This window comes from Pleurodeles waltl, chromosome 1_2, assembly GCF_031143425.1.
Source record: "Pleurodeles waltl isolate 20211129_DDA chromosome 1_2, aPleWal1.hap1.20221129, whole genome shotgun sequence".
Taxonomy (NCBI): domain Eukaryota; kingdom Metazoa; phylum Chordata; class Amphibia; order Caudata; family Salamandridae; genus Pleurodeles; species Pleurodeles waltl.
This window is the reverse complement of record NC_090437.1, coordinates 1,022,204,978-1,022,232,007: the sequence shown is the minus strand read 5'-3', so window position 1 is coordinate 1,022,232,007 and position 27,030 is coordinate 1,022,204,978. Positions and strand designations below refer to the sequence as shown.

Sequence of the window (27,030 nt, the reverse complement as noted above, 5' to 3'; positions counted from 1 at the left end):
ATACTGACTCACCAACTCAACATCAGCCTTGGTACTGATGTGCACTCAGGCAGTAGGGCACATGAGAGCAAGCTGGCAAAGTACTTTCACTAACTCACAGCGTAAGACAATCTATGGATGAAATGGACTGTACCAATTTGTATGTTGCGTGGGCAGAAGCAAAATGGTATTGACAGCAGAACAGACCAAGATTAAGAGGGCAGACAGAAAGTTCCTTCATATATAAGTACAAATGTATGTTTACGATTGTTTTTGGAAAACAGGAAGCTGGCGTGGCCAACCAAACAGCTAAAGTGGACTGAAGGTCAGACCTAACAAGCACTGGCAAAGCCAACAGGTCTCACCTATGCAAGAGTTGTTGGTTTTACCAATAAGTTTTAGCCATGTTGCATGGCTGAAATTATGTGGGGTAAAGGAGAGTGGCGTGGAGTGGCAAAGTGTAGTAGAGTGGAGTGTTATAGAGTGGCGTGAAGTGTAATTAAAAGGCATAGTGTGTGGTGGAGAGATTAGAGTGCTGATGAGTAGAACAGCATAGACTGGAGTAGAGTTCAATGGCAAGAGTGGAGTACAGTGTCAGAGTGTAGAAGAATTTAAAGTAGAGCGTCAGATTGAAGTATCAGATAGAGTGGAGGAGAGTGTCACAGAGTGAAGTGGCATGAACTACAGTGGTGCAGAGTAGATTGGCACAGAGTACATTGGTTTCGAGTAAAATGGTGTAGAGTGCAGTGGCGTAGAGTATATTGTTTCAGAGTAGAGTGCAGTGGCTGAGTATAGAGTGGAGTGGTACAGAGTACAGTGCAGAGGTATAGAGTACAGTGGCGCATCACTAATTCAGAATACATTAGAGTGGGGTGGAGTGAGAGTGTAGTGGCGTAGAGGGCAATGGCGTACAAAACAGCAGAATGGTGCAGAGTTGAGTGCTGTGGTGCAGAGCGGAGACCCAGAGCAGAATAGAGTGCATTAGAGTACAATAGTGCAGAGTAGAATAGAGTGCCATACAATGCAGCGACTGAGCACAAAGGTCTAGAGTAGCATAGAGTGCAGTGGCAGAGAGACCAGTCTTGCAGAGTAGAGTGTCGTAGACTACAGTGGCATAGAGTGGCACAGAGTAGAATAGCGTAGAGTGTAGAGACAGATCGCAGTGGTGCAGCGTGAGGTGGAGGAGTATAGTGGGACAGAATAGAATACGGTGGTGCAGAGGAGAACAGAATGGCAGAGAGGGCAGTGACGTGAAGGTGCAATGCTGTAGTGGGGTAGCATGCAGTGGCAGAGTGCAGAATTGCAGAGCAGTATTATAGAGTGCAGTGGCACAGAGTAGAGGCGGAGAGTAGGGTACAGTGGTGTAGAGTAGAATAGAGTGGCACAGCATGCAGTGGTGCAGAGTAGCTGGTGTTGAGTGCACTGGCATAGAGTGCAACAGTTTACAGTAGAGTGGCATACAGGAGAGTGGTGCAGCATAGAGTGGAGTTGCCTGGAATGGAGCAGAGTGGCGTAAAGTGCAGTGGCACAGAGTAGACTGGTTCAGGGTAGAGTGCAGTGGCATAGGGTAGTGCACAGTAGTGGTGTAGAATGCAGTGGATTGAGAGTACATTCTCGCAGAGTGGAGTGGTATAGAGTGGACTGGTGCACATTAAAGTGCAGTGGTGAAGGGTGGATTGCAATGTTGGAGTGCAGTGTTGCAGAGTAGAAGTAAAGGGCAGTGTTGCAAAGTGGAGTGGTGAAGAGAGTGGTCCAGAGAAATGGATAATGCTATACAGTGCGTTGGTGCAGAGTAGAATGACAGAGTAAAGTCATGTAGAGTGCATTGGCATTGACTGGAGTGGTGCAGGGTAGATTGCAGTGGTGTGAAGTGGTTTAGAGTGGAATGGCGTAGAATGGCAGAGTGGAACAAAGTGGTGTAGATTTTTTCAGGGAAGAGTACAGTGGCAGAGTCCAGTGGCATAGCTTACTATCAGAGTGGATGCAGCGATGCAGAGTGGAGAAGAGTATAGTGACGTGCAGTGCACAGAGTGGTTCAGTCTAGTTCAATGGCATATATAGCAGTGGTGCAGAATACAAAAGCAAAGTGGGGCAGCGTGAAGTGGTGCAGGGTAGCCTGCCAGAGTGGAGTGCAGTGGCATACAGTAGTGCAAAGTGGAGTTGCACAGAGTGGCAGATTATTTCAGGGTAGAGTGGTGCATGGTGCACTACAGAGGTAGAGTAGACCAGCGTAGAGTGCAGAGTAGATTAGAACAGCGCAGAGTTCATTGGTATGCAGTGCACTGACAGTGTGTTACAGAGCAGTGAGTACTGGCGTGCACTGCAGTGGCGAAGTGTAGTGTTGCAGAGCAGAGTGTCAAAGTGGAGTGGTGTAGAGTGCAGTGGTGGATAGTAGTGTGGGGCAGAGTGCATTGGTGTAGAGTGGCGTAGACTAGAGAGCTGTAGAGTGAAGTGGGGTAGAATGGTGCAGAGTACAGTGCACTTATGTAGAGTAGGGTGCAGTGAAGAGTGGAGTGGCGTAGTGAGGCGAGGTGTAGCATGGAGTATGCACGGTGTGATACTGCATTGCCATTAGACAACACATCATGACCATTACATTTGCCCAGGGAGTTTTACTGATAAAGGTATACAGTGCACATAGAATTACCAAAAATGTGCTTCATTTCTACTTTCCTAATTCTGATACATACTGAACTATCTGCATAGCTGATTAACAAACATTTAAATGTTGCTGTGTGCTTGAAAACAAACATGCTTCAGCCTTCCTCAAGTACACCCCCGGTAGCCAGCATGATTGTCAAATAAATTCTCTCACTTTGAAGTCAGAAAGAAAAGTAAACCCCCAAGCTCCCTGGAAGAAAGTCTGACATTTGACCTCGGTCTTTGAACGTACAGCAAATCTGACAAGATAGGAACAAGATTTAAAGGCCTGGTTACAGAAATCCAGTACAGCTGAAAAAATATAGTAAACGGGGCTTGGGCTGCAGAAGGGATGAATTCAAGCTGGACAGCCCAAAGCAATTAGAAAGTAAGCAAATGTGAGTTAAAAAACCACAAGGCCAACAGTAAGCAATAGGTGGAATGCATTCCCAGGGAAGCTTTCCAAATGTCCCCAAGATGTTGTAAAAAAAAATAAAAAGAGAAGTGTGCTGTCTGGTAGTCTGCGACCCAAACATCACCTTCTGAGCGGCAAAAATAAGAATACACTGGCTTACTGAAAGCAAAACGAGATAGATAACTTAATGAAACAAGTCAAGTCATAAGAAATTAGGTAAAAGAGGTTTTGTATTTTTCCTTATGTTAACTGGCCACTGACGACAACTGCATGTGCTCCATACAACAAACTTGACAAGCTGTTTTCTTCACTGTTGGTTCTTCAGTATTGATCAGTTTTCACAAGTTCTTAAAACATAAAAAATGCTCACACTCACAGCAGATGGCACCTGTTTCAACAGCTTGCTCAAAAATAATTTTTATTTTCTTACCACACAGACATCTGCCAGTTTACATGAACACATGGGGCTAATGAGAACATCCAACTGGGATCGAAGCTTCTCATCTTCACCCAGAACCTGGTTGAATTTCTTCACAAAATCTTGTGCTTTTCCAGGATCAGGAAGGTTCTCTATATAAAAAAAAAAAAAACAGAAAAGTAAAGCAGATCACTCATTAATAAAGCGTGCTTCAAGTTATGCGCCATCGTCACTGCTAGGTGATGGACAGTTTGAAGTAACAAAAACAAACTACACCTTGAAAGCCATAATCGATTCTGAATGTTTAACTCCACCACATTCCATTATAGCGAAGGCTACCCTGCCTGCTGGTTCTTTGAATCGCACCCTTCTTATAAAAGTTCACGTAATTGCGGCCTTAGAAATTCTAGAATAAAACTGATAAAGCCAGTACAAACTATCCTATCTTCCTCACCGTTAGAAACTTCCCACTAAAATTAGACCACACTCAATCTTCTCTCATCAGTTTTAATAAATTATTGGGCATGCACATTAAACACTAGCAGTCAAAGATTACTTTATCTAATCCACTCTTGAATTATTTGTGAAGAGAAAATGGTCACCAACAACTGATGCCTAAGAACTGACTAGATATAAGCGGCAAAGAGCAAAGTTTTGAGTGTCTCACAAAACAAGTGATTTCCAGGGAGCATGCTATAGTGTGAAGAGCATGCCAATATTTAGTGACCAAGAATAAAGAGAAGAACTTCTGGAGGTCAAGAAGACAGAGTGATTAAGACTTCAACATTTCTGAAAGGTTTTCCTGAAAAACAGAGCATTCAGTAAGTCTGAGGGTTTGAAACAAGATCTATTTTGGATGTGTGCGCCTGCTGTGGAATACTGGCAATCAATCAAACTGCAGAATGTTGACCTCTTTGACGTTATGAGAAACAGTATTCCAACCTAAATTGCATTTAAATTTGTACCGCAATTAGTCTATGGGAGCCTTTTCCAAAGGAGAAGTAGGTGGAAAAAGCAGAAAGAAGACATTTAGCTCACTAAATTAGTGAATGAAAGACTGTCAAAACAGAAACGCAATTAGATAACCGCAGAAGCAGACTTCTGGGGACTGTCATCCACCAGTTGGACAGCAATGAGGGCCCTGGCAACCATAAAGAGTCTCTATTATTTAGTTTTTAGAAAAGAAAACTGCAGTTTATCCAGGACACAAATTCAATTAAATAACTCCCTAAAACCAGCACAGTTGTCTGTTTTAGATGCATTCATGTAAAGCAAAATGTGCATGTCATGTGCCTAAGTCAATAAGGATAGCCCAAAGGATCTCAGTAGCTGGCCTATCAGACAGGCATTAACAATGGTGGCCCAAAGGAAGAGTCCTGATGTTTGCAGAAGGTAATTTTCCAACCCTGATTAAGAATGATTTTAGGGATTAGGAAGAAATGTACATAGGATCATATCTCTGATTGCCACCTGTTTATAATCTAACCCATCAAAGGAGGATGAGATCAAATACAGCCAGGGTTTTAGAGGGACCAGTGATCTGATTTCATCTACTTCACCAACTAACAGTCTCTATATCGTGAAGCTGGTGAAATCCTGATTGTGCAGAGTCATGGACAGAGATTGTTTCAAGAAAATAAAAAATTTAATATTGCACTATTTTTCTTGGATTTAATAGAGCAGGAGCAGCAAGACATGGTGGAAGCTACTTATGAGTAGCTTAAGGTTTCATTAATAGAGGAAGGACCATGGTCTCTTTACAGTTCAGAGGGACAGTGCTTTCCCTGAGTCAGGGATTGAAAAGGTTGTTTAAGCACTGGGCCTACAGATTTCTTGTATAATGTGGAAAAGGGCAGAGGTCAAAGGGGGAACTTAAAGTAAGGCCTAAAGTATGTTTCTGTTAGCTGAAGGTCAAGAGAAATAAACTGTAAATTCATAGACTTCTAGTGTGTTTAATTTGGGAAAATGATGATCCTAGAGAGTGCATTCTTGTGTGGGAATGCATTTCAAATATTGCCAATGTGATCTTGAAAGAAAAAGGAGTTATTTGCATAAATACTGTAAAGGAGCAACAAGCATTTTAAAAGTTGATAACAGATGAGAAGGAAAACAAATTTTTATTTAAGTGGCCACATCATCGATTTGACTAAAATCAATAAACATTAAGGTCTCTTTCTTCTTTAAGAGTTGTGGAGTACTTTTTGGTACTGCAAGCAGTTATAAATGGAATAGTCAAATTATCAATGTGGTACACACACCTTGTTGTGAGATCAGTTGCGTAAGTTCCTTTGTCTCTTCAAAACTTAATAAAAAGATGTTCTTTAAAAAAAAAGAAAAAAAAAAAAAGAATGGAACAGTCAAAGCAACAATTCTTTTCAGCATTTTTACAAAATAATTGTGTTAATTTAAGGTTATCATTGAACCTGGGCGAAGAAAGGTCTCAGCCAGTGATGGTGTGCAAGTTTAGCAGAGGCCAGTGTGTCCATAGATTTTCCCACTGTTTCTCGCAATAAGCGGCTAGTAGCAGGAAGAGCTACAGCCAGCACTTGTGTAAGATTACAAGAATGTAATTTGTGCCAGTGACAGATAAAAATCGGTGGAACTAATCTGATACAGAATAATGGAGGAAGAAACTATTTGAAAACAATGGCAGACAGACCAGGGTATGGTTTATTCAAAGACCTGGTCTAATGTGTGGTCTGCATCATGAGTTGGGTGCTGAGACAAACTGAGAAAAGCCTGATGCTGCACAGGAGTTCAGTAAATTATGAGGCTCAACACGGTGAGTAAGTTGAGTCCAAATATTAAAATCACCTAGCAAGAAATAGTTGGCTGAAAGAAGAACAACGTGTAATACATTATGTAAACTCCTTGCTGAAATTGACAAAGCCAAGGGGGGAGATGAAATGGGAAAGAAAGTAGGGAAAACTACCATATTTATGGCAAACTGTTCAACCTAAGGAAAGGGGTCTATCTACAAATGTGAAAAAAAAATTCTAGGGGGGGTGGTTACGGCGCCGTCCGAGATGGCGGCGTAGCGTCGAGGCTCTGAGGACGAAGGAGGCCTCACATTCCACAGATGCCACTAGACATTTCTTTCATGGAGGAGACAAACATGCGTCTCCTCCGGATGTATTGGTGAGTCGCAGGAGCGACTTTTTAAATCATTTATATTTGCTGTGTGGCTGGCCCTGGGGATTTTCCTGACGAGTGGAGACACGTCTGCCATTTTAAATGCTGACGAACGTGTTTTCTCCTCAGAACTGCTCCAGTTTGATCTACTTTTTGCTTTCAGTTGTGGCAAATGCACTTGGTTATTTGTTTTTCTATATTTGCCTTTGAAATAAGAAAAGGATTATTTTCTCTATTTTCTCCTTCATCTTGGAGACTTCTTCTCTTCAATGCTTGTTAAAATGAAGCTGATTTTTTATTAACTATTTTTACCGAACTTGGTCACAAAAGTTTTTTTTTTTTTTTTTTGGGGGCAAGCGTTTATTCCCTCTACATCCCAAGTGCATTTTGTTCTTGTTTTGCCTATCCTTCCGCTCCAAATTTAAGCTTATGGGAAAAATAAGGAGTCTTAAGCCTATCATTCCTCTAGTTACTCCTCAGTCAGGTTCGGATTCTAACGGCGACAATATGGATGACATCGCCTCGTTGAATTCTGAGCCCCACTCAGGAACCATTCCGAAAACGACCTCTTCAAACAAATTACCAACAGGTTAAAACAAACAACCTAAAAAGGATCCTCCTTCCCCGGGGAAGTCCTCATCAACCTCTATGGATATGATTTGAGAAGAAATCCGTGCGCTGAAACCTTTTATGGCAGAAACCACAAAAACCTTGCAGAACTTAGATGATAAATGGTCTTCCTTGGAATCACGAGTTTGCTGGTGGAACAGAAAACAGAAAATCTTCAACAAGTAGTTTCGCGTATTTCAAACTTGGTATCTGAAATTTCACTACTTAAAAAGCATACCAAGGATCTTTAATACAGAAATCGAATAAACAATCTACGCCTGTATGGTTTTCCTGAAAACAGAGGGCTCAAATCCAACGACCTATTTTCAAACCTTTCTCCCAAAACTACAGGATTTGTCGTCAACCAATTCCTTTAATATCCAGAGGGCTCACAGGCTGGGTCCGAAAATTTCTAATAAACCTTGAGGAGTCATTATTTTCTATTTGAAATACACAGATTTACTTCAAGTCCTGTCTGTGGTAAAGGGTAAAAAAACAAATAATTTGGAACGGTCATAGACCGTACTTCTCTCAAGATGTTGCCAAAGCTACAGCTGATCGCCGTAAGACATTTTTGGACATGCATCCTCAATTGAGAGCCATAAATGCCAGATTCGGATTTCTTCATCCATGTTTATTCAAGGTGACATATAAAGAAAAAACAACTACTTTTGAAGATCCGGACACACTTAAACGATTCTTACAACAACATGGAGCTGAGGAGATGGATACTTCAAAATTGCATAACACGACTTATTCTTAAGATTAGCAATTGTTTCTATTGTTTTTTTCCCATTGCTATAATCTTCATTCAATATTCTCTTATCTTTTCTTATAGGTATATGCCCTCACGTCTTGTTTCCTGTTTATCACCTTTCATGTTGACATCTTCTTACAAAGTTGAGGCCGCCCTTTCATTTCTGTGGTACTTGATGGTGGTCGTTGTCATCTTCTGGTGTTGCCACCCTCTCCTTATGTTCTGTATTTTGTAGGTATGTCTTTCAGTCATCAATTGTTTGACTTGTACTATCTCTTTGATCTTTGCAATTTTTTTATCTTTTTACTTTGTTTATAGCCTATTTCTTACCTTTTCCTATTTTATTTCCCTCAGTCCTTTCCTCTTTTTTCCCCTGTATTCATCAACTTCTTTATTCTTTACATTCTCTATTTTTTCCTGCCAAATTTTATGATACTGTAAACATACAATATGTACTTACTGCTTTTCTGTTACATTCCAGATTACTACTTGGAATATCAAAGGTCTAAGTAATCCTATCAAGTGCCAAAGGGTGTTATCTCATTTAGCCAAACTAAAAACAGATGTCGCACTTCTTCAGGAGTCGCACCTTTCTGAAATAGAAGTTATTAAATTGAAAAAATGTTGGGTTGGTAATGTGTTTGTTTCTCATGCCCTGGGGAAGAAGAACGGAGTAGTGATTCTTTGCCATAAAAAGTTGCATCTCACGTTAGTTCACCAGGAAACTGATTCTGAGGGTCGCTGGATTATTGTGAAACTCCTGATAAATAATATACCTCTGACTATTTTTAATGTGTATGGCCCGGTTCGGTAGACAATATATTTTGGTCCAATATATCAGAAATTACATTTGTGTGGAATATGTTATATTTGGTGGAGATTGATAACAAATTCTGGATCCTGTACTGGATCGACACTCAACAGTTAAGTTTGTCCATTCCAGGATGAATTCTCAATTTAAATCTTGCATACACCGTAACTCATTAGTCAACATTTGGAGATTATGGCATCCAGACCTCTCAGAATATACTTTTTATTCACACCCACATCACTCACAATCTCAGATAGATTATCTCTTCTTCAGTAAATCTCTTACCCAAAATGTTCTCCATTCAGACATAGGATCCATTTTGATTTCAGATCATGCCCCAGTTTATACAGATATTGACCTTATTCCTTTTTCACCTCATGCAGTCAGATGGCGTTTTAACAACAAACTTCTTTCAGACTCTAAATTCACTTCTTAATTTGAAACCTGTATCAATGAATTCTTTACTTTAAATACTACATTTGACACTTTTGTTTCCATCTGGGACTCTTAAAGCAGCAGCCAGAGGCTTTATAATCAAATTTGTTTCCTCCACGAAAAAAATATATAGAATCCCACACTGAGCAACTGCTTAAAAAAAAAGAAGAAAAAAAAAACTTGAATATGATTACTATCATTCTAATAGTGAAACATTATTAGGTTCTCTTATTGAAGCCAAATTTACATTTAATAGATCGACTACGAACGCGGCTTCCTCATACCTCTTAAAAAGTAGTGCAAGATATTAGGGGGGTCAAAACAAAATGGGAAAGTTACTTGCTAATTATCTAAAAATCAGGAGAGAGAGGACTAAAATAGAATCCCTAAGAAATTCAACTAGAAATTTTATTTATAAAGATATCATGCAGGAATTTGTTAATTTTTACTCAATTTATATTCTTCCGATACTCATACCAACCAGATTTATCAACATACTTTCAATCTATTACCCCTCCCTCCTCACAACATATTGATTTAGATTCACTTGGTTCAGATATTACACAGTCAGAATTATCTCATGCAATTTCTGTTCTTCACAGAGAGAAAGCCCCTGGTCCTGACGGGTTTACTACTGAATTTTATAGTCACTTTGCGAAATCTCTTTTACCTAACCTTCTGCAATTATTTAATTATTTCGTCAAAACCGGCTCGTCCCATGGTACCTTTCAGGAGGCTGTGATTTGTTTAATCCCAAAAGATAGTAGGGATCCCACACTTTGTAAAAAGTATCGCCCCATTTCTCTAGTTAATACAGATTATAACATCTTTGCAGAAATCTTGGCTCTACGAATGGTTCCAATCTTACCTGAGCTTATAGGCCCCGAACAGTCGGGCTTTGTTAAAGGCCGTTTAGCCACCGATAATACCAGAGTTCTTCTTAATATTCTTGCCAAGGCTTCTACGTTGAATCACCCTATTGCAGCTATTGCATTAGATGCTGAGAAAGCATTTGATAGGATGGAGTGAAACTTCATGTTTCAAGCGTTAGTGGATTGGGCTTCCACCCAAACTAATTGATTTGATATCCTTATTATAGTCTGCCCCTAAAGCTACCATTTTTATTAATGGTTTGCTCTCTGATTATTTTCCCTTATTTATGAGGGTGTGTCAAGGTGCCTTTTACCTCCTCTATTGTTTATCATAGCACTTGAACCTTTTCTCACTAAAATTTGACAAGATTCTTATATTTCAGGTTTTCAAATAGGTTCTCAACAAATTAAAATGTCGGTCTATTCTGACGATATTCTTTTTTACTGTTCTCATTCCACTACATCTCTACCTTCCTTTTTCCATCAGGTTAATACTTTCTCTCATCTTTCTGGTTATAAACTGAATTCTGATAAATGCAAGATATTACCTTTAAACGTTTTGTGTCATAAGCAACTTTTTATTTCCACTGGATTTACTTGCCAGCCCTTTAAAATAAAATATTTAGGATTATGGTTTTCACAAACTATTAGTGAGACTATAAAATTAAATTTTGAAAGCATTTTTAAAACATTAAGTGATAATCTCTCTCATTGGCATCCGATTTTTCTTTCCTGGTGGGGCAGACTTGACTCCATTAAAATTAGGCTTTCCCCCATGGTACTATATACAATTCTGATGCTTCCTGTCCATATTCCTCTCTATTATTTAAAAGAAAAATAGACTCTTTACTTTCCAAACTCCTATGGAAAGGCAAAACCCCCCATATTCCATTGTCGCTTTTATAAAAAGATAAGTCAAATGGAGGTCTTAGATTTCCTGACTTTAAAAAATATCATCACGCTTTTTCTTTAAAACAAACTGCTAGGTGGCTCTCCTCTGACTTACCCTTACCTCCCCCCAGTATGGCTACAACTCGAGAAATTTCTTATTTCTCCTTTTGATTTTAAATAATCTCTTGCTTTTACAACCAATTTAGCTCAATTCCGTTCACCAGTTATTTCTCATGGTCGCAAACTCCTGTCATCTCTAATACCTTCAACCTATCCCTCAAGTGCCAACTTTTTTCAACTAACTATTTGGCATAACAAACTAGTACAAATTAACAATTGATCAATATATTGGAAATCTTGGCACGCCAGAGGGCTACACTGGTTATCACAACTTTTCACTCAACCAGGCAAGATCTTTTATGGATCTTCAAGAGACATACTTCCTACCCTCAACATGTAAGCTGCAGTATAAACTTTTACACACCTCTATTGCTCAGTACATTTCTACTTTATCATCCGTACCTTCTCCTCCTTCTTGGTCGACTAATCTTTTTTCCTTTTGCACACCAGTGCCTCGGCATCTGCTATTTACAAGCCTCTGCATTTGGACCTCGTTAGAATTAAGTCTAAATTGGAATGGGAAAAGGATTTAGCTGAATGTTGGCCAACCAAGCTATGGGACAAATTATGGCTTAAAATCCATAAATCTACACGAGTGGCTAACACTACACAAACACTTTATTTTGTCTACGACAGACTCCTACATTACTTAATTCCTTCTCTACAGATGGCAGCTCATCCTGTTGGTCTTGTTCACATACAAATGCAGACCTAAAACATATGTCATTTGAATGTCCTCCTATTTCCCTTTTCGGGAGATTAGTCTGGCGACAAATTAACAAGATTTTTAAAATCAATGTCCCCTTTTCCCTCACAAATAATTTTCTTGGTAGTCTGGCCTCACACAGCATTGATGTAACCTTGAGGTATATAAACTGATAGATCTACTGTTAGCAGTTGCATTGCATTTGATAACTTCAAATTGGAAAAAAGGCAACTGTGTAACTTTGAGCCTGGTGGAATGCTGTTTGTTTTCATCACAGATTGGACACTAGCTAGGTTTCCCCTGTCTCACTGGCTATAAAGAGAGATTTAGTGTGGCTTCCACTAACTATCTTTCTCTAATCTCCACACCCTTTAGCAAAATTATCACTGTTTCACCTGAAAACCACCTTAAGCAATTGTGTTTCAACCCCTTATATTGATATCTTCATATGTTAAAATTGCACGTTTATAGTTGAATATGCTTAGCTTGTTCTAATGTTTACAATTTTATGTATATTTTGTTATATGCTTTCTATACGATTTGATATGTTTCCCCCTTTTCCTTACCCTTCCCCCTTTATTCTTTTTCTAATTCTGTTATTCTTCAACATAGATGCAATTTATTTTTCTTTGAATATATTTAATTATATTAATTATTTCTTATTATATTCATTGTTTACTATCTCTTGCCGTATCAATTTTTGCATTTAATCCTATGTATTAAAATGTTTTCTTTCGCGGTTTTAAAATAAACACAAACTTAAAAAAATATATACTTTTTCTAAATATTAACAGCTAGTCTTTTTCACTATTTTTTACACACCAGTCCGCCATCTAGACAGTGATAGATGTGGCATACTTCTACATGGAAATGTTGTATAGTCAACCATTTTGTGTACATTTTATGCCAACATTTACACCTTATATTCCAGTTCAACAAGGAATCACAAATATGTTCTTGGGACACCTGAATAATAGAAGTGTTGTCAATAATAGTAAGACTACTGAAAAGGTCTGCTCTTGTTCTATATCATGGTCTTTAACATTACAAGGGTTTACTATCTTTGATGACCTTGTCCTTTGTAACAATTAATCAGCACAAAGAGTACACTATTAAGCATCTTAAAGCAACATCTCATCCGCAGCAAGAAATGTGCTTCTATATTGTACTTGGACACTGTAAAGAAAAGCCTCTTTTTGTATGACACCCCCCAAGTTTTTGGACTAATGCTTGTTTTTCAGTTCTGCGAGTTCACCGAGGCCAAATAATCAGGCATCACTGCCTGTACTCTAACCTTAAAAGTGTGCATGTTTGACTGGCTTATACCCAATAAGCTGACTTACTTGTAAGTCCCTAGTATATAGTCTCCAGGGCCTGTAAATTAGTGGGTCAGCCCAGGGACTGCAGCACTGGTTGTTCCACCCTAGGCATGCAAGGTAAAACATGGCTCTCAGTCTGCCACCACAAAATGGAATAGCAGTTTTTAAACTGCTAACTCAACTTTGCCATATAAAGCAACAGGAAAGTCAAGTCATTGTTTGTAATATTTTAAGACACGTCTGAGGTAGGCCTAACAACCCCTAAGGCACTGTGTTGTATATTAAGAAGTGGAACATGTTTTCACACGAGCCAACAGTTAAAAATTTAATTGTCATTTTTACTGTGGAAAAAGCCAGTAGCACCACTGGCGAGTGCAAATTTACAGGTTTCCAAAGCAGCCCTGCTAACGTCTGTCTGGGACTGCTCGAATGGATACTGTAAGGGATCAAACAACTTGTTACATTAAGCTTGACTTGGACTTGAATCCCAAATCGAGATTCATACATCTGGCTGCAGTGTGCAATATTTTACAAAGTTGCCGCTTTGTTTCCCTAAATCACTTATGCCTGTCCACAGCTGCATACAGGGTGTGCCGCGTAGGCAGTTTTCCACTCTCCTTGGGAGATTACTCCAATAGAAGCCTGCATGGAAGAAGTGATTCCACTCCCTGGTAGGTAGCCACACAGGCGTTGGCCCAAAAGCTGAGCTTCAAAGGAGAAGCAGACTTTGAAGAGCAACTGGGAACACTTGGGAGAGCGGCTGCCCTATATTTAAGGTAAGTGAGGCTTTTCCTAGGCCATGAAGGCCCTTAGAAGCCACACCTCTGGGTTGGGTTAGAGAGTTCTGTACACCAAGTGAGGGGTCCTGCCACCGTGAGTGAGCAGAATGGTGCATCCTGAGATAGCCAGATGTCACACTTCAAAGAACGTAGTCATAAGGAGGGTGGGAACATACTAGCCCAGTGGCTATTGACTGCAACCACCGAGGGCATTTTCTATGCATAGAAACAGGCACCATTGACAAAAGAATTCTGAGGTTGCTGGGCTGGAGAAGAAGGGCAAAGAACCAAGATGGACTCCACCTACTGAACCTGTTGGCTACTAAAGAAGCAGCAACTGTGCTTGCTGTGTCCTCCTCATGGACACGCCGTTTCCAAACCCCAGCCGAAGCAAGGGACACCTAGGGTCAGTTGGCTGATCTGATTGCAGCACAGGGCCACAAGAGGTGAAGCCTGCTGGAGCAAGACGACAGCCCAGATTGTGTATCGCCATCACTTGCTGCTATGCAGCACCCAGAGACCCGGACCCAATGCTCAAAGTTGCACCAGAGTCTGCTGGACCCGGGAGAGTTGGAGCGCAGTTTTGTAGCCCAGAAGAGAGTTATATCCAGGAAAGAATTTGTCAACTCGTAGCCCAGTGGCAACTGGACTCCTACCAGGACAAAGAAGAGGGATGTCAACCCCTGTGGTCAGGACCACCTCACCCTGTCTGTGAATCACGGAGGAGCCACAGAAGTACCCCTGTCAACAGCATCACATCCACAGCATCCTTGAGCTTCTTCTGCACATGTATCCCATGCATCAGGATCATCTCCATAGAAACCTATGGCGAGTAGATAAAAATGTCTAGAACTCACTGAGGACTGATTCTTCCTTCGAGTGAACGGTCTCTTTGGACCGTGTTGGTCCTCTTGACTAGATCCCTGTCAGAATTTATCACCTAAAGTAACTGCCAGTAAACACACTAATACTTACCCAAGTTCTTCCCCAAAAAGTGTCAAATTTGATGAATTACCCAGTGTCTGTTTGCGGTTATGTGGAAAAGTGTATATTTACTACACCTTGTAAAATCTGCATCTCAGCAACTGACCAGTGGATCTTTTTCATTTGGTGTCTATAAATATATAAAAAGTACACTCAATTTTTATGAATTGGGGTTAGATTTCTTGTGTTGCAGCTTTCATCTACAATTGTTTTGGTGCTCTTTAAAAAGTGTTCCTTTTTGTAATCTGTAGGAAAATGGCTCCCTGTTGCAGTCACCCCCCCACTTTTTGCCTGCTATTTATGCTGATTTGACTAGGAAGTGTGCTGGGACCCTGCAAATCAGGCCCCAGCACCAGTGTTCTTTAACTAAAAAGGTACCATTGTTTCCACAATTTGGCACACCACTGGCACACAGATAAGTCCCTTGTAAAAAGTACCAGTGGTACCAAGGGCCCTGTGACCAGGGAAGGTCCCTAAGGGCCGCAGCATGTGTTGTGCCACCCTAAGGGACTCCTCACCTAACACATGCACACTGCCATTGCAGATTGTGTGGGTTGGTGGGGAGAAAAGGGCAAAGTCGACATGGCATCCCCCTCAGGGTGCCATGCCCATAAAATACTGCCTGTAGCATAGGTAAGTCACCCCTGTAGCAGGCCTAAAAGCCCTAAGGAAGGGTGCACTATACCACAGGTGAGGGCATAGATGCATAAGCAATATGCCCCTACAGTGTCTACGTCTATTCTTAGACATTGTAAGTACAGTGTGGCCATATTAAGTATATGGTTCTGGGAGTTAATCAAAACTAACTCCATAGTTTCATAATGGCTACACTGAACACTAGGAAGTTTGGTATCAAACTTCTCATAATAATAAACCCACACTGATGCCAGTGCTGGATTTATTACAAAATGCACACAAAGGGCATCTTAGAGATGCCCCCTGTATTTTCCCCAATCCTTAAGTGCAAGACTGACTGGTCTGTGCCAGCCTGCCACAGAGACGAGTTTCTGACTCCATGGGGTGAGAGCGTTTGTGCTCTCCGAGGCCAGAAACAAAGCCTGCACTGGGTGGAGGTGCTTCACATCTCCACCCATGCAGTAACTGTAACACCTATCAGTGAGCCTCAAAGGCTCAGGCTTCATGTTACAATGCCCCAGAGCAATCCAGCTAGTGGAGATGCCCGCCCCTCGGACACAGCCCCCACTTTTGGCAGCAAGTCCAGGGAGGTAATGAGAAAAACGAGGAGGAGTCACCCCCTCAGCCAGGTCCACCCCTAAGGTGACCAGAGCTGAAGTGACCCCCTCCTTGGAAAATCCTCCATCTTGCTTTGGAGGGTTCCCTCAATAGGATTAGGGATGCCCCCACCCACAGGGAGGAGGCATAAAGAGGGTGTAGCCACCCTCAAGGGCAGTAGCCATTGGCTACTGCCCCCCAGACCTAAACACCCCCCGAAATGGAGTATTTAGGGGTGACCCTGAACCCAGGAAACCAGATTCTTGCAACCTGAAGAAAGAAGGACTGCAGCCCTGAAAGCCCCATAAAGATGAGAACTGACGTGGCCCCAGCCCTACCGGACTGTCTCCAGACTCAGAGAACCATCCAGTGGGACCAGCAACCTCTGAAGACTCAGAAGAATTACCTGATCCTAAAGGACCAAGAAACTACTGAGGACAGCAGCTCTGTCCAAAACTGTGACCAAGAAACCATCTTTAAAGAAGACTCCAGCCTCACTCCGGAAGCGGGAGTCTTAACAAGACGCCTCTGGCTCGTGTCCAGAAGAACCAACACCACAGAGAGGACCCCCCTGACTGCAACGCCATGGACACCCTGAGTCTATCGACCTCCCTGCATCCCCACAGCGACGCCTACAGAGAGGATCCAGAGGCTCCCCCTGACCGCGACTGCCCGGTAACAAAGTAATCAGACGCCTGGAAGAAGCACTGCACCCGCAGCTGCAAGGACCGAGAGGAACGATCCACAGGTGCAGGAGTGACTAGCTTGCGGCCCTCATCCTAGCCCTGTCTGTGGCATGCCTGAGAAGCCCCCTTGTGCCCTGCCTGCATCGCCAAAGTAACCCCCGGGTCCCTCCATTAATTTCAATACAAAACCCAACGCCTTTTTCACACACTGCAATCGGCTGCCCCTGTGCCGGTGAAGGTGTATTTTGGGTGCCTGTTTGTGTGCTCTACAATACTCCCCTGGTCTGCTCCCCGAGGACGCAGGTACTTACCTGCTAGCAGACTGGAACCGGAGCACCCCTGTAGGAAGTTGGCTCTGTATGCACTATTTCAAAGTAAGGAGTAGTATACACAGAGTCCAAGGGTTCCCCTTAGAGGTAAAATAGTGGCAAAAAGAGATAATACTAATGCTCTATTTTGTGGTAGTGTGGTCGAGCAGTAGGCTTATCAAAGGAGTAGTGTTAAGCATTTGTTGTACACACACAAGCAATAAATGAGGAACACACACTCAGAGACCATTCCAGGCCATTAGGTTTTTGTATGGAAAATGAAAATGTCACTTACCCAGTGTACATCTGTTCGTGGCATCAGTCGCTGAGATTCACATGGTATGCATGAGCTCGCCATCTGGTGTTGGGTCGGAGTGTTACAAGTTGTTTTTCTTCGAAGAAGTGTTTTCGAGTCACGGGACCGAGTGACTCCACCTTCTGTGCTCATTGCGCATGGGCGTCGACTCCATCTTCGATTGTTTTCCCCGCAGAGGGTGAGGTAGGAGTTGTACTATAGTAATAGTGCCCGCGCAATGAAAAATGTAAGTATGTACCTATTAAAGGATTAAGTAATATATATACAAATGTACAAAATTGAAGGTAACTTCTGAACTGCTACAGGCTTCCGGGGAGGTGGGTGGGTCCATGTGAATCTCAGCGACTGATGCCACGAACAGATGTACACTGGGTAAGTGACATTTTCAGTTCGATGGCATCTGTCGCTGTAGATACACATGGTATGCATAGACTAGTAAGCAGTTAGTTCCCCATAAGCGGTGGTTTAGCCTGTAGGAGTAGAAGTTGTCTGAAATAGAGTTCTTAATACAGCTTGACCTACTGTAGCTTGTTGTGCGGATAGCACATCTATACAGTAGTGTTTGGTGAATGTGTGAGGCGTAGACCAAGTGGCTGCCTTACATATTTCTTGCATTGGGATGTTTCCTAAAAAGGCCATTGAAGCACCTTTTTTCCTTGTTGAATGTGCCCTGGGAGTAATGGGCAGTTGTCTTTTTGCTTTAAGGTAGCAGATTTGGATGCATTTAACTATCCATCTGGCTATACCTTGTTTTGATATTGGGTTACCTGCATGAGGTTTTTGGAATGCAATAAATAGCTGTTTAGTTTTTCTGATGTTCTTCGTTCTGTCAATGTAGTACATTAATGCTCTTTTGACATCTAATGTATGTAGTGCTCTTTCAGCCACAGAATCTGGCTGTGGGAAGAATACTGGTAGTTCTACCGTTTGATTTAGATGGAATGGAGAAATAACTTTTGGTAAAAATTTTGGATTAGGTCGTAGGACGACCTTATTTTTATGTATTTGTATAAAAGGCTCTTGTGTTGTGAACGCTTGAATTTCACTTACTCTTCTTAGAGATGTAATGGCGATGAGAAAGGCAACTTTCCAGGTGAGGAATTGTATTCCGCAAGAGTGCATGGGTTCGAAAGGTGGGCCCATGAGTCTTGTTAGAACCACGTTTAGGTTCCATGAAGGAACAGGTGGTGTTCTTGGTGGTATAATTCTTTTAAGCCCTTCTATGAATGCTTTGATAACTGGTATCCTATACAAGGAAGTTGAATATGTAGTTTGCAGGTATGCAGATATTGCTGCAAGGTGTATTTTAATAGAAGAGAAGGCTAGCTTTGCTTTTTGTAAATGGAGCAAGTAATTTACTATATGTTTTGGAGTTGCCTCTAGTGGTTGTATCTGATTATGATGGCAGTACCAAACAAATCTTTTCCACTTACTTGCGTAGCAGTGTCTAGTGGATGGCCTTCTGGCCTGCTTTATGACTTCCATACACTCTTGGCTAAGTTGTAAGTGTCCGAATTCTAGGATTTCAGGAGCCAGATTGCTAGATTCAGCGATGCTGGGTCCGGGTGTCTGATCTGTTGGTTGTGTTGCGTTAACAGATCTGGTTTGTTGGGCAGTTTGATGTGTGGTACTACAGACAGATCTAGCAGTGTTGTGTACCAGGGTTGTCTTGCCCACGTTGGTGCTATTAAAATGAGTTTGAGTTTGTTTTGACTCAATTTGTTTACTAGGTAAGGAAGGAGAGGGAGAGGAGGAAAAGCGTAAGCAAATATTCCTGACCAGTTCATCCATAGGGCATTGCCTTGGGATTGCTTGTGTGGGTATCTGGACGCGAAGTTTTGGCATTTTGCGTTCTCTTTTGTTGCAAATAAGTCTATTTGTGGTGTTCCCCAGAGTGTGAAGTAGGTGTTCAGAAGTTGTGGGTGGATTTCCCATTCGTGGACTTGCTGGTGATCTCGAGAGAGATTGTCTGCCAGCTGATTCTGGATCCCCGGAATAAACTGTGCTATTAGACCAATTTGATGGTGGATTGCCCACTTCCATATTTTTTGAGCTAACAAGCTTAACTGCGTTGAATGTGTTCCTCCTTGTTTGTTTAGATAATACATCGTTGTCATGTTGTCTGTTTTGACAAGGATGTATTTGTGGGTTATGATTGGTTGGAAAGCTTTTAGTGCTTGAAAAACTGCTAATAATTCTAGATGATTTATATGCAGTTTTGTTTGATGTATGTTCCATTGTCCTCTTATGTTGTGTTGATTGAGATGTGCTCCCCACCCTGTCATGGAAGCATCTGTTGTTATTACGTACTGTGGCACTGGGTCTTGGAAAGGCCGCCCTATGTTTAAATTTATACTGTTCCACCATAGAAGCGATAGGTAAGTTTGGCGGTCTAGCAACACCAGATCTAGAAGGTGACCCTGTGCTTGAGACCACTGTGAGGCTAGGCACTGTTGTAAGGGCCTCATGTGCAGTCTTGCGTTTGGGACAATGGCTATGCATGAGGACATCATGCCTAGGAGCTGTAGTATTGTTCTTGCTTGTATTGTTTGGTTTGGAGACATGTGTTGAATGACCCGGTTGAAATTGTGGATCCTTTGTGGAGTTGGCGTTGCTACTCCTTTTGTCGTGTCTATTATGGCTCCTAGATATTGCTGTACTTTGCTTGGCAGAATGTTTGATTTTGCAAAGTTGACGGTGAACCCTAGATTGTAGAGGGTTTGTATGACTTGATTTGTGTGGTTTGAGCATTGTGTGAGCGAACTGGTTTTGATTAGCCAGTCGTCTAGATACGGGAACACATGTATTTGCTGCCTTCTGATGTGTGCAGCGACTACTGCTAGGCATTTTGTGAATACTCTTGGAGCGGTTGTTAAACCAAAAGGCAATACTTTGAATTGGTAATGTATTCCTTTGAATACAAACCTTAGATATTTCCTGTGTGATTGATGTATTGGTATATGGAAATATGCGTCCTTGAGATCTAGGGTTGTCATGTAGTCGTGTTTTCTGAGCAATGGTAACACTTCTTGTAGTGTGACCATGTGAAAGTGGTCTGATTTGATGAATGTGTTTACTACCCTGAGGTCTAGAATTGGTCTCAGTGTTTCGTCCTTTTTTGGTATCAAGAAGTACAGTGAATAAACTCCTGTGTTTATTTGTGTGCTTGGTACTAATTCTATTGCATTTTTTTTTGCAGTAGTGCTTGAACTTCTATCTCTAGAAGCTGTGAATGGTATTTTGATAAATTTTGTGATTTTGGTGGTATGTCTGGAGGGAATTGCATGAATTCTATGCAATAACCATGTTGGATAATTGCTAGGACCCATGTGTCTGTAGTTATTTTGTCCCATGCTTCGTAATATTGATGTATCCTCCCCCCCACTGGTGTTGTGTGGGAGGGGTGAGTGACGTGTGAGTCACTGCTTGTTGGTAGTGGTTTTGGGGCTTTGAAATCTTCCTCTATTCCTAGGAAATTGCCCCCCTCTATACTGGCCCCGAAAACCTCCCCTGTACTGTCCCTGGTAGGTGGGCGGTGCGGACTGTGAGGTGCTAGCTTGTGTGGCCTGACCCCGAAACCCTCCTCTAAAAGGTGTTTTGCGGAAGGTGTTATAAGATCCTCTGCTCTGCGGGGAGTAGAGTGCGCCCATGGCCTTGGCAGTGTCAGTGTCCTTCTTGAGCTTTTCTATGGCTGTGTCGACCTCCGGACCGAACAGAAGTTTCTCGTTTACTGGCATGTTAAGCACTGCCTGCTGAATTTCTGGCTTGAATCCAGACGTTCTGAGCCATGCGTGCCTACGGATGGTAACCGACGTATTAATGGTTCTTGCGGCCGTGTCTGCTGCATCCATGGAGGAGCGTATTTGATTGTTGGAAATGTTTTGACCCTCCTCAACAACCTGTTTTGCTCTTTTTTGCAGATCTTTTGGGAGATGTTCAATGAGATGCTGCATCTCATCCCAGTGGGCTCTGTCGTATCGCGCTAGCAGCGCTTGTGAATTTGCGATGCGCCACTGGTTTGCTGCTTGGACAGCAACCCTCTTCCCGGCTGCATCGAACTTCCTACTTTCTTTATCTGGGGGAGGTGCATCCCCAGAAGTGTGTGAGTTTGCCCGTTTTCTGGCAGCCCCTACCACCACAGAGTCTGGTGGCAGCTGAGAGGTGATGAATACAGGGTCCGTAGGAGGCGCCTTATACTTTTTGTCCACCCTAGGCGTCACTGCCCTACTTTTAACTGGCTCCTTGAAAATGTCCTTTGCATGGCGTAGCATGCCTGGGAGCATCGGCAGGCTTTGGTAGGAGCTGTGGGTTGAGGAGAGGGTGTTAAATAAAAAATCATCCTCTACTTGTTCCGAGTGTAGTTCCACATTATGGAATAGTGCTGCTCTAGCCACCACTTGTGAGTAGGCTGTGCTGTCTTCCGGTGGTGATGGCCTAGTTGGGTATGTGTCTGGGCTGTTATCAGACACTGGTGCGTCGTACAAGTCCCACGCATCCTGATCTTGGTCATCGTGGCTCATGGCGGTGTGAGCTGGCGAATGTGACGGGGTGTAAGTTGGCGAAGCCGGAGTTACAGGTGGAGGCGAGGGAGGAGGTGTTACCTTTTGTGTTGTTTGTTGCTGAGGAGTAAACTGAAGCGTTCTCTTTCGTTTGACAGGTGGAAGGGTACTGATCTTCCCAGTCCCCTGCTGAATAAAGATACGCTTTTGCGTGTGATCCACGTCAGTGGATTGCAGTTCTTGTTCAAATCTATGTTTCTTCATTTGAGAAGACATAGAATGCTCTTCGGTATAGGAGCCAGAAACAGGGTCTGATGTCGCTTTTTTCGGCTCCGAAAACCCTGTCGATTGTTTTTTCGGCTCCGAGGTAACCTTCCTCTTTTTCTGTGCCGAAAATTCTTGGCCTCTATGGTCTTCGGCGCCACTGTCTCGGCGTCGATCGGTGTCGACACCGAACTCTCGGTGTCGATGCTTCTGTTTAGCACTCTCTCGGTCCCGAGGAGGCTGCGTGCCGGTGTCTCGACCGAAGTCGGACGATCTCGACACTGAATGGGCCTTTTTCGGTGCCGATTGTTGGTCACCGAGAATTTGGGTGGAGCCATGGCCGGTTGGCAGTGGCGTCCCCTGGGCCTTCTTTCCTTTTTTAAGGTTTGATCTCGACGTCTTACTCACAGTTCTTGTAGAGTGTAGCTCGTCGGAGTCTGAATCCTGGATGGAAAAGGATTCCTCCTGTTCTTCTTCTGTCTCGAACTGTCGACGCTCTTTTGGCGTGGACGCCATCTGCAGTCTTCTCGCTCGACGGTCGCGCAGAGTTTTTCGGGACCGGAACGCCCGACAGGCCTCGCAGGATTCTTCACTGTGCTCGGGTGACAGGCACAGATTACAGACCGAGTGTAGGTCCGTATAAGGATATTTGTTGTGGCATTCGGGGCAGAATCGAAACGGGGTCCGTTCCATCGGCGTTGTCCTCCACGCGGTCGGGCCGACTAGGCCCCGACGGGGTGCCGAAATCTACCCCGAAGGGCACCGAAGCGCTTCGATGTTCAACGCGTCGTCGTATGTGTCTATTTCTAACCGGATCGCAACGATACCGTCGAAAATCTTCCGTTTTCAGCTATCTTTCCGTTCCGAAACTCGGAGCGACAGGAACACGTCCGAACCCGATGGCGGAAAGAAAACAATCGAAGATGGAGTCGACGCCCATGCGCAATGAGCACAGAAGGTGGAGTCACTCGGTCCCGTGACTCGAAAACACTTCTTCGAAGAAAAACAACTTGTAACACTCCGACCCAACACCAGATGGCGAGCTCATGCATACCATGTGTATCTACAGCGACAGATGCCATCGAACATATATTTTCTTAGTTTATTTTAAGAACCACAGGTTCAAGATTTATATGTAATACTTCAAATGAAAGATATTGTAGGTAGGTACTTTAGGCACTTTGAATTAGCAAAATAGCATATACAGTTTTCACATAAATCACATATAGCTATTTTAAAACTAGACACTTAGTGCAATTTTCAACAGTTCCTGGGGGGAGTAAGAGTTTGTTAGTTTTTGCAGGTAAGTAAACCACCTACGGGGTTCAAGTTTGGGTCCAAGGTAGCCCACGGTTGGGGGTTCAGAGCAACCCCAAAGTTACCACACCAGCAGCTCAGGGCCGGTCAGGTGCAGAGGTCAAAGTGGTGCCCAAAACGCATAGGCTTCAATGGAGAAGGGGGTGCCCCGGTTCCAGTCTGCCAGCAGGTAAGTACCCGCGTCTTTGGACGGCAGACCAGGAGGGTTTTGTAGGGGACCGGGGGGGGGACACAGGTCCACACCGAAAGTACACCCTCAGCAGTACGGGGGCGGCCAGGTGCAGTGTGCAAACATGCGTCAGGTTTTCAGTAGGTTTCAATGGGAGACCAAGGGGTCTCTTCAGTGATGCAGGCAGGCAAGGGGGGGGGCTCCTCAAGGTAGCCACCACCTGGGCAAGGGAGAGGGCCTCCTGCACTGAAGTTCGGATCCTTCAGGTCCTGGGGGCTGCGGGTGCAGTGTCCCTACCAGGCGTCGGGTTCTTGGAAGCAGGCAGTCGCGGTCAGGGGGAGCCTCGGGATTCCCTCTGCAGGCGTCGCTGTGGGGGCTCAGGGGGGTCAACTCTGGCTACTCACGGTCTTGCAGTCGCCGGGGAGATCTCCCTGAAGTGATTGTTCTCCACAAGTCGAGCCGGGGGCGTCGGGTGCAGTGTGTCAAGTCTCACGCTTCCGGCGGGAAACTCAAGTTGTTTTAAAGTTGCTTCTTTGTTACAAAGTTGCAGTCTTGGGTGAACAGAGCCGCTGTCCTCGCGAGTTCTTGGTCCTTCTAGATGCAGGGCAGTCCTCTGAGGCTTCAGAGGTCGCTGGTCCCTGGGCAGAGCGTCGCTGGAGCAGTGTCTTTAGAAGTGGGGAGACAGGCCGGTAGAGCTGGGACCGAAGCAGTTGGTGTCTCCGTCTTCTCTGCAGGGTTTTTCAGCTTAGCAGTCCTCTTCTTCTTAGGTTGCAGGAATCTGAGTTCCTAGGTTCAGGGGAGCCCTTAAATACTAAATTTAAGGGCGTGTTTAGGTCGGGGGGGGTTAGTAGCCAATGGCTACTAGCCCTGAGGGTGGGTACACCCTCTTTGTGCCTCCTCCCAAGGGGAGGGGGGGAACATTCCTATCCCTATTGGGGGAATCCTCCATCTGCAAGATGGAGGATTTCTAAAAGTCATAGTCACCTCAGCTCAGGACACCTTAGCGGCTGTCCTGACTGGCCAGTGACTCCTCCTTGGTTTTTCCCATTATCTCCTCCGGCCTTGCCCCAAAAGTGGGGCCGTGGCCGGAGGGGGCGGGCAACTCCACTAGCTGGAGTGCCCTGGGGTGCTGTCACAAAGGGGGAGAGCTTTTGAGGCTCACCGCCAGGTGTTACAGTTCCTGCAGGGGGAGGTGAATAGCATCTCCACCCAGTACAGGCTTTGTTACTAGCCACAGAGTGACAAAGGCACTCTCCCCATGTGGCCAGCAACATGTCTGGAGTGTGGCAGGCTGCTAAAAGTTGTCAGCCTACACGGGTAGTCGGTTAAGGTTTCAGGGGGCACCTCTAAGGTGCCCTCTGGGGTGTATGTTACAATAAATTGTACACTGGCATCAGTGTGCATTTATTGTGCTGAGAAGTTTGATACCAAACTTCCCAGTTTTCAGTGTAGTCATTATGGTGCTGTGGAGTTCGTGCATGACAGACTCCCAGACCATATACTCTTATGGCTACCCTGCACTTACAATGTCTAAGGTTTTGCTCAGACACTGTAGGGGCACAGTGCTCATGAACTGGTGCCCTCGCCTATGGTATAGTGCACCCTGCCTTAGGGCTGTAAGGCCTGCTAGGGGGGTGACTTATCTATACTGCATAGGCAGTGTGAGGTTGGCATGGCACCCTGAGGGGAGTGCCATGTCGACTTACTCGTTTTGTTCTCCCCAACACACACAAGCTGGCAAGCAGGGTGTCTGTGCTGAGTGAGGGGTCTCCAGGGTGTCATAAGATATGCTGCAGCCCTTAGAGACCTTCCCTGGCATCAGGGCCCTTGGTACCAGGGGTACCAGTTACAAGGGACTTACCTGGATGCCAGGGTGTGCCAATAGTGGAAACAAAGGTACAGGTTAGGGAAAGAACACTGGTGCTGGGGCCTGGTTAGCAGGCCTCAGCACACTTTCAAATCAAAACTTAGCATCAGCAAAGGCAAAAATTCAGGGGGTAACCATGCCAAGGAGGCATTTCCTTACAACCCCTGGTGCCTATGTTATTCAGGCCCTACTTTGACCTCTGCACCTGACTGGCCCTGTGTTGCTGGGTGTTTGGGGTTGACTTGAACCCCAAATGGTGGGCTGCCTATTCCAAGGAGACTGAACTTGTGAGTGCTTTAATTACCTGAGAAACTAACCAATACTTACCTCCCCCAGGAACATTTGATTTCTGCAGTGTTCACTTTCAAAATAGCTATTTGCCATTTTTGCCAAAACTGTGTACATTACTGTTTTAATTCAAAGTTCCATACTTACGTGTGTCAATTACCTTACAATTTATGTATTTACCTAAATTCTGAATCTTGTGGTTCTAATATAAAGAAAATAATAATTCTTCTGTATAAAAACTAATGGCCTGGAGTTAAGTCTGAGTGTGTGTTCTCATTTATTTCCTGTCTGTGTACAAAAAATGCTTAACACTACCCTCTGATAAGCCTACTGCTCGACCACACTACCATAAAATAGAGCATTAGTATTATCTAATTTTGCCACTATCAACCTCTAAAGAGACCCTTGGAATCTGTGCACACTAGCTCTCACTTTGAGATAGCGTATACAGAGCCAACTTCCTACATAAACCTAACTGCCCAAAGACACAGCTACCCAGAAATGACCTAAATGTTTCCCAAACCAAACCTACTTGGCCCTAATGAGGTTGGGTAGTATATTACACATTGAGAGCACACAACTACACTATGTAATACACCCCATTTCCTCACGTGCTTCATCACCTCGTCAACAGTGGCATAATATATGCTCACTTTAATGTAAAGACTTTCAAATACTGCCTTGATCATAGTGCTTTGGCCAAATGGACTCAGACCAGATGGTGTCTGGAAAATAAATAATTTGGAGTTTTGACCAATAACTCAACACAGGACTCCTCTGTTTGAAAGTTTAAGGCAACTAACCTGCAGAGGCAACAGCACATCACTGTATACTTCTTAATTTGTCTTTGTAGAACCTCTTCCGCTGCTAGATAGGGTCTACAAAAATGTATGGCCTGCCTCATCGTTGCTATTTTCCTTTCAGTCCTATGAAAAACTGATGGTGCCTTGCTGTCTAATTAAGTATTTCCTATTACAAACATTTAGGACAAGTGTAAGTGTGAATCGGGGAAGTCAATCCAGAGATACCCACCTCAATGTCTCTAGAGTGAAAGCTATGAATATTTGTCATGTGCTAGTATTCCAGCGGACTGTAGGAACACGATCTGTTTGTGATGAGTTTTGTTCTCTGCTACCACTATCACGGTTTACCTCCTCAAAGGAAAGCTAGCAGTAGGCCTATATTCTCCAACAGTTTTTCACGTTGTGTCATTATT

The 27,030-nt window shown here is 43.5% G+C and overlaps 1 protein-coding gene across 1 annotated transcript in view; it reads right to left on the bottom strand.

Moving 5' to 3' along the window:
* The window catches only part of PDS5A (PDS5 cohesin associated factor A), an 831,005-nt gene that overhangs the window by 571,673 nt on the left and 232,302 nt on the right, over positions 1-27,030 (bottom strand). Inside the window, exon 16 of the mRNA XM_069202018.1 lies at positions 3,465-3,604. Coding sequence (XP_069058119.1) covers positions 3,465-3,604 — 140 coding nt within the window. The remainder of the gene's footprint in view (positions 1-3,464; positions 3,605-27,030) is intronic.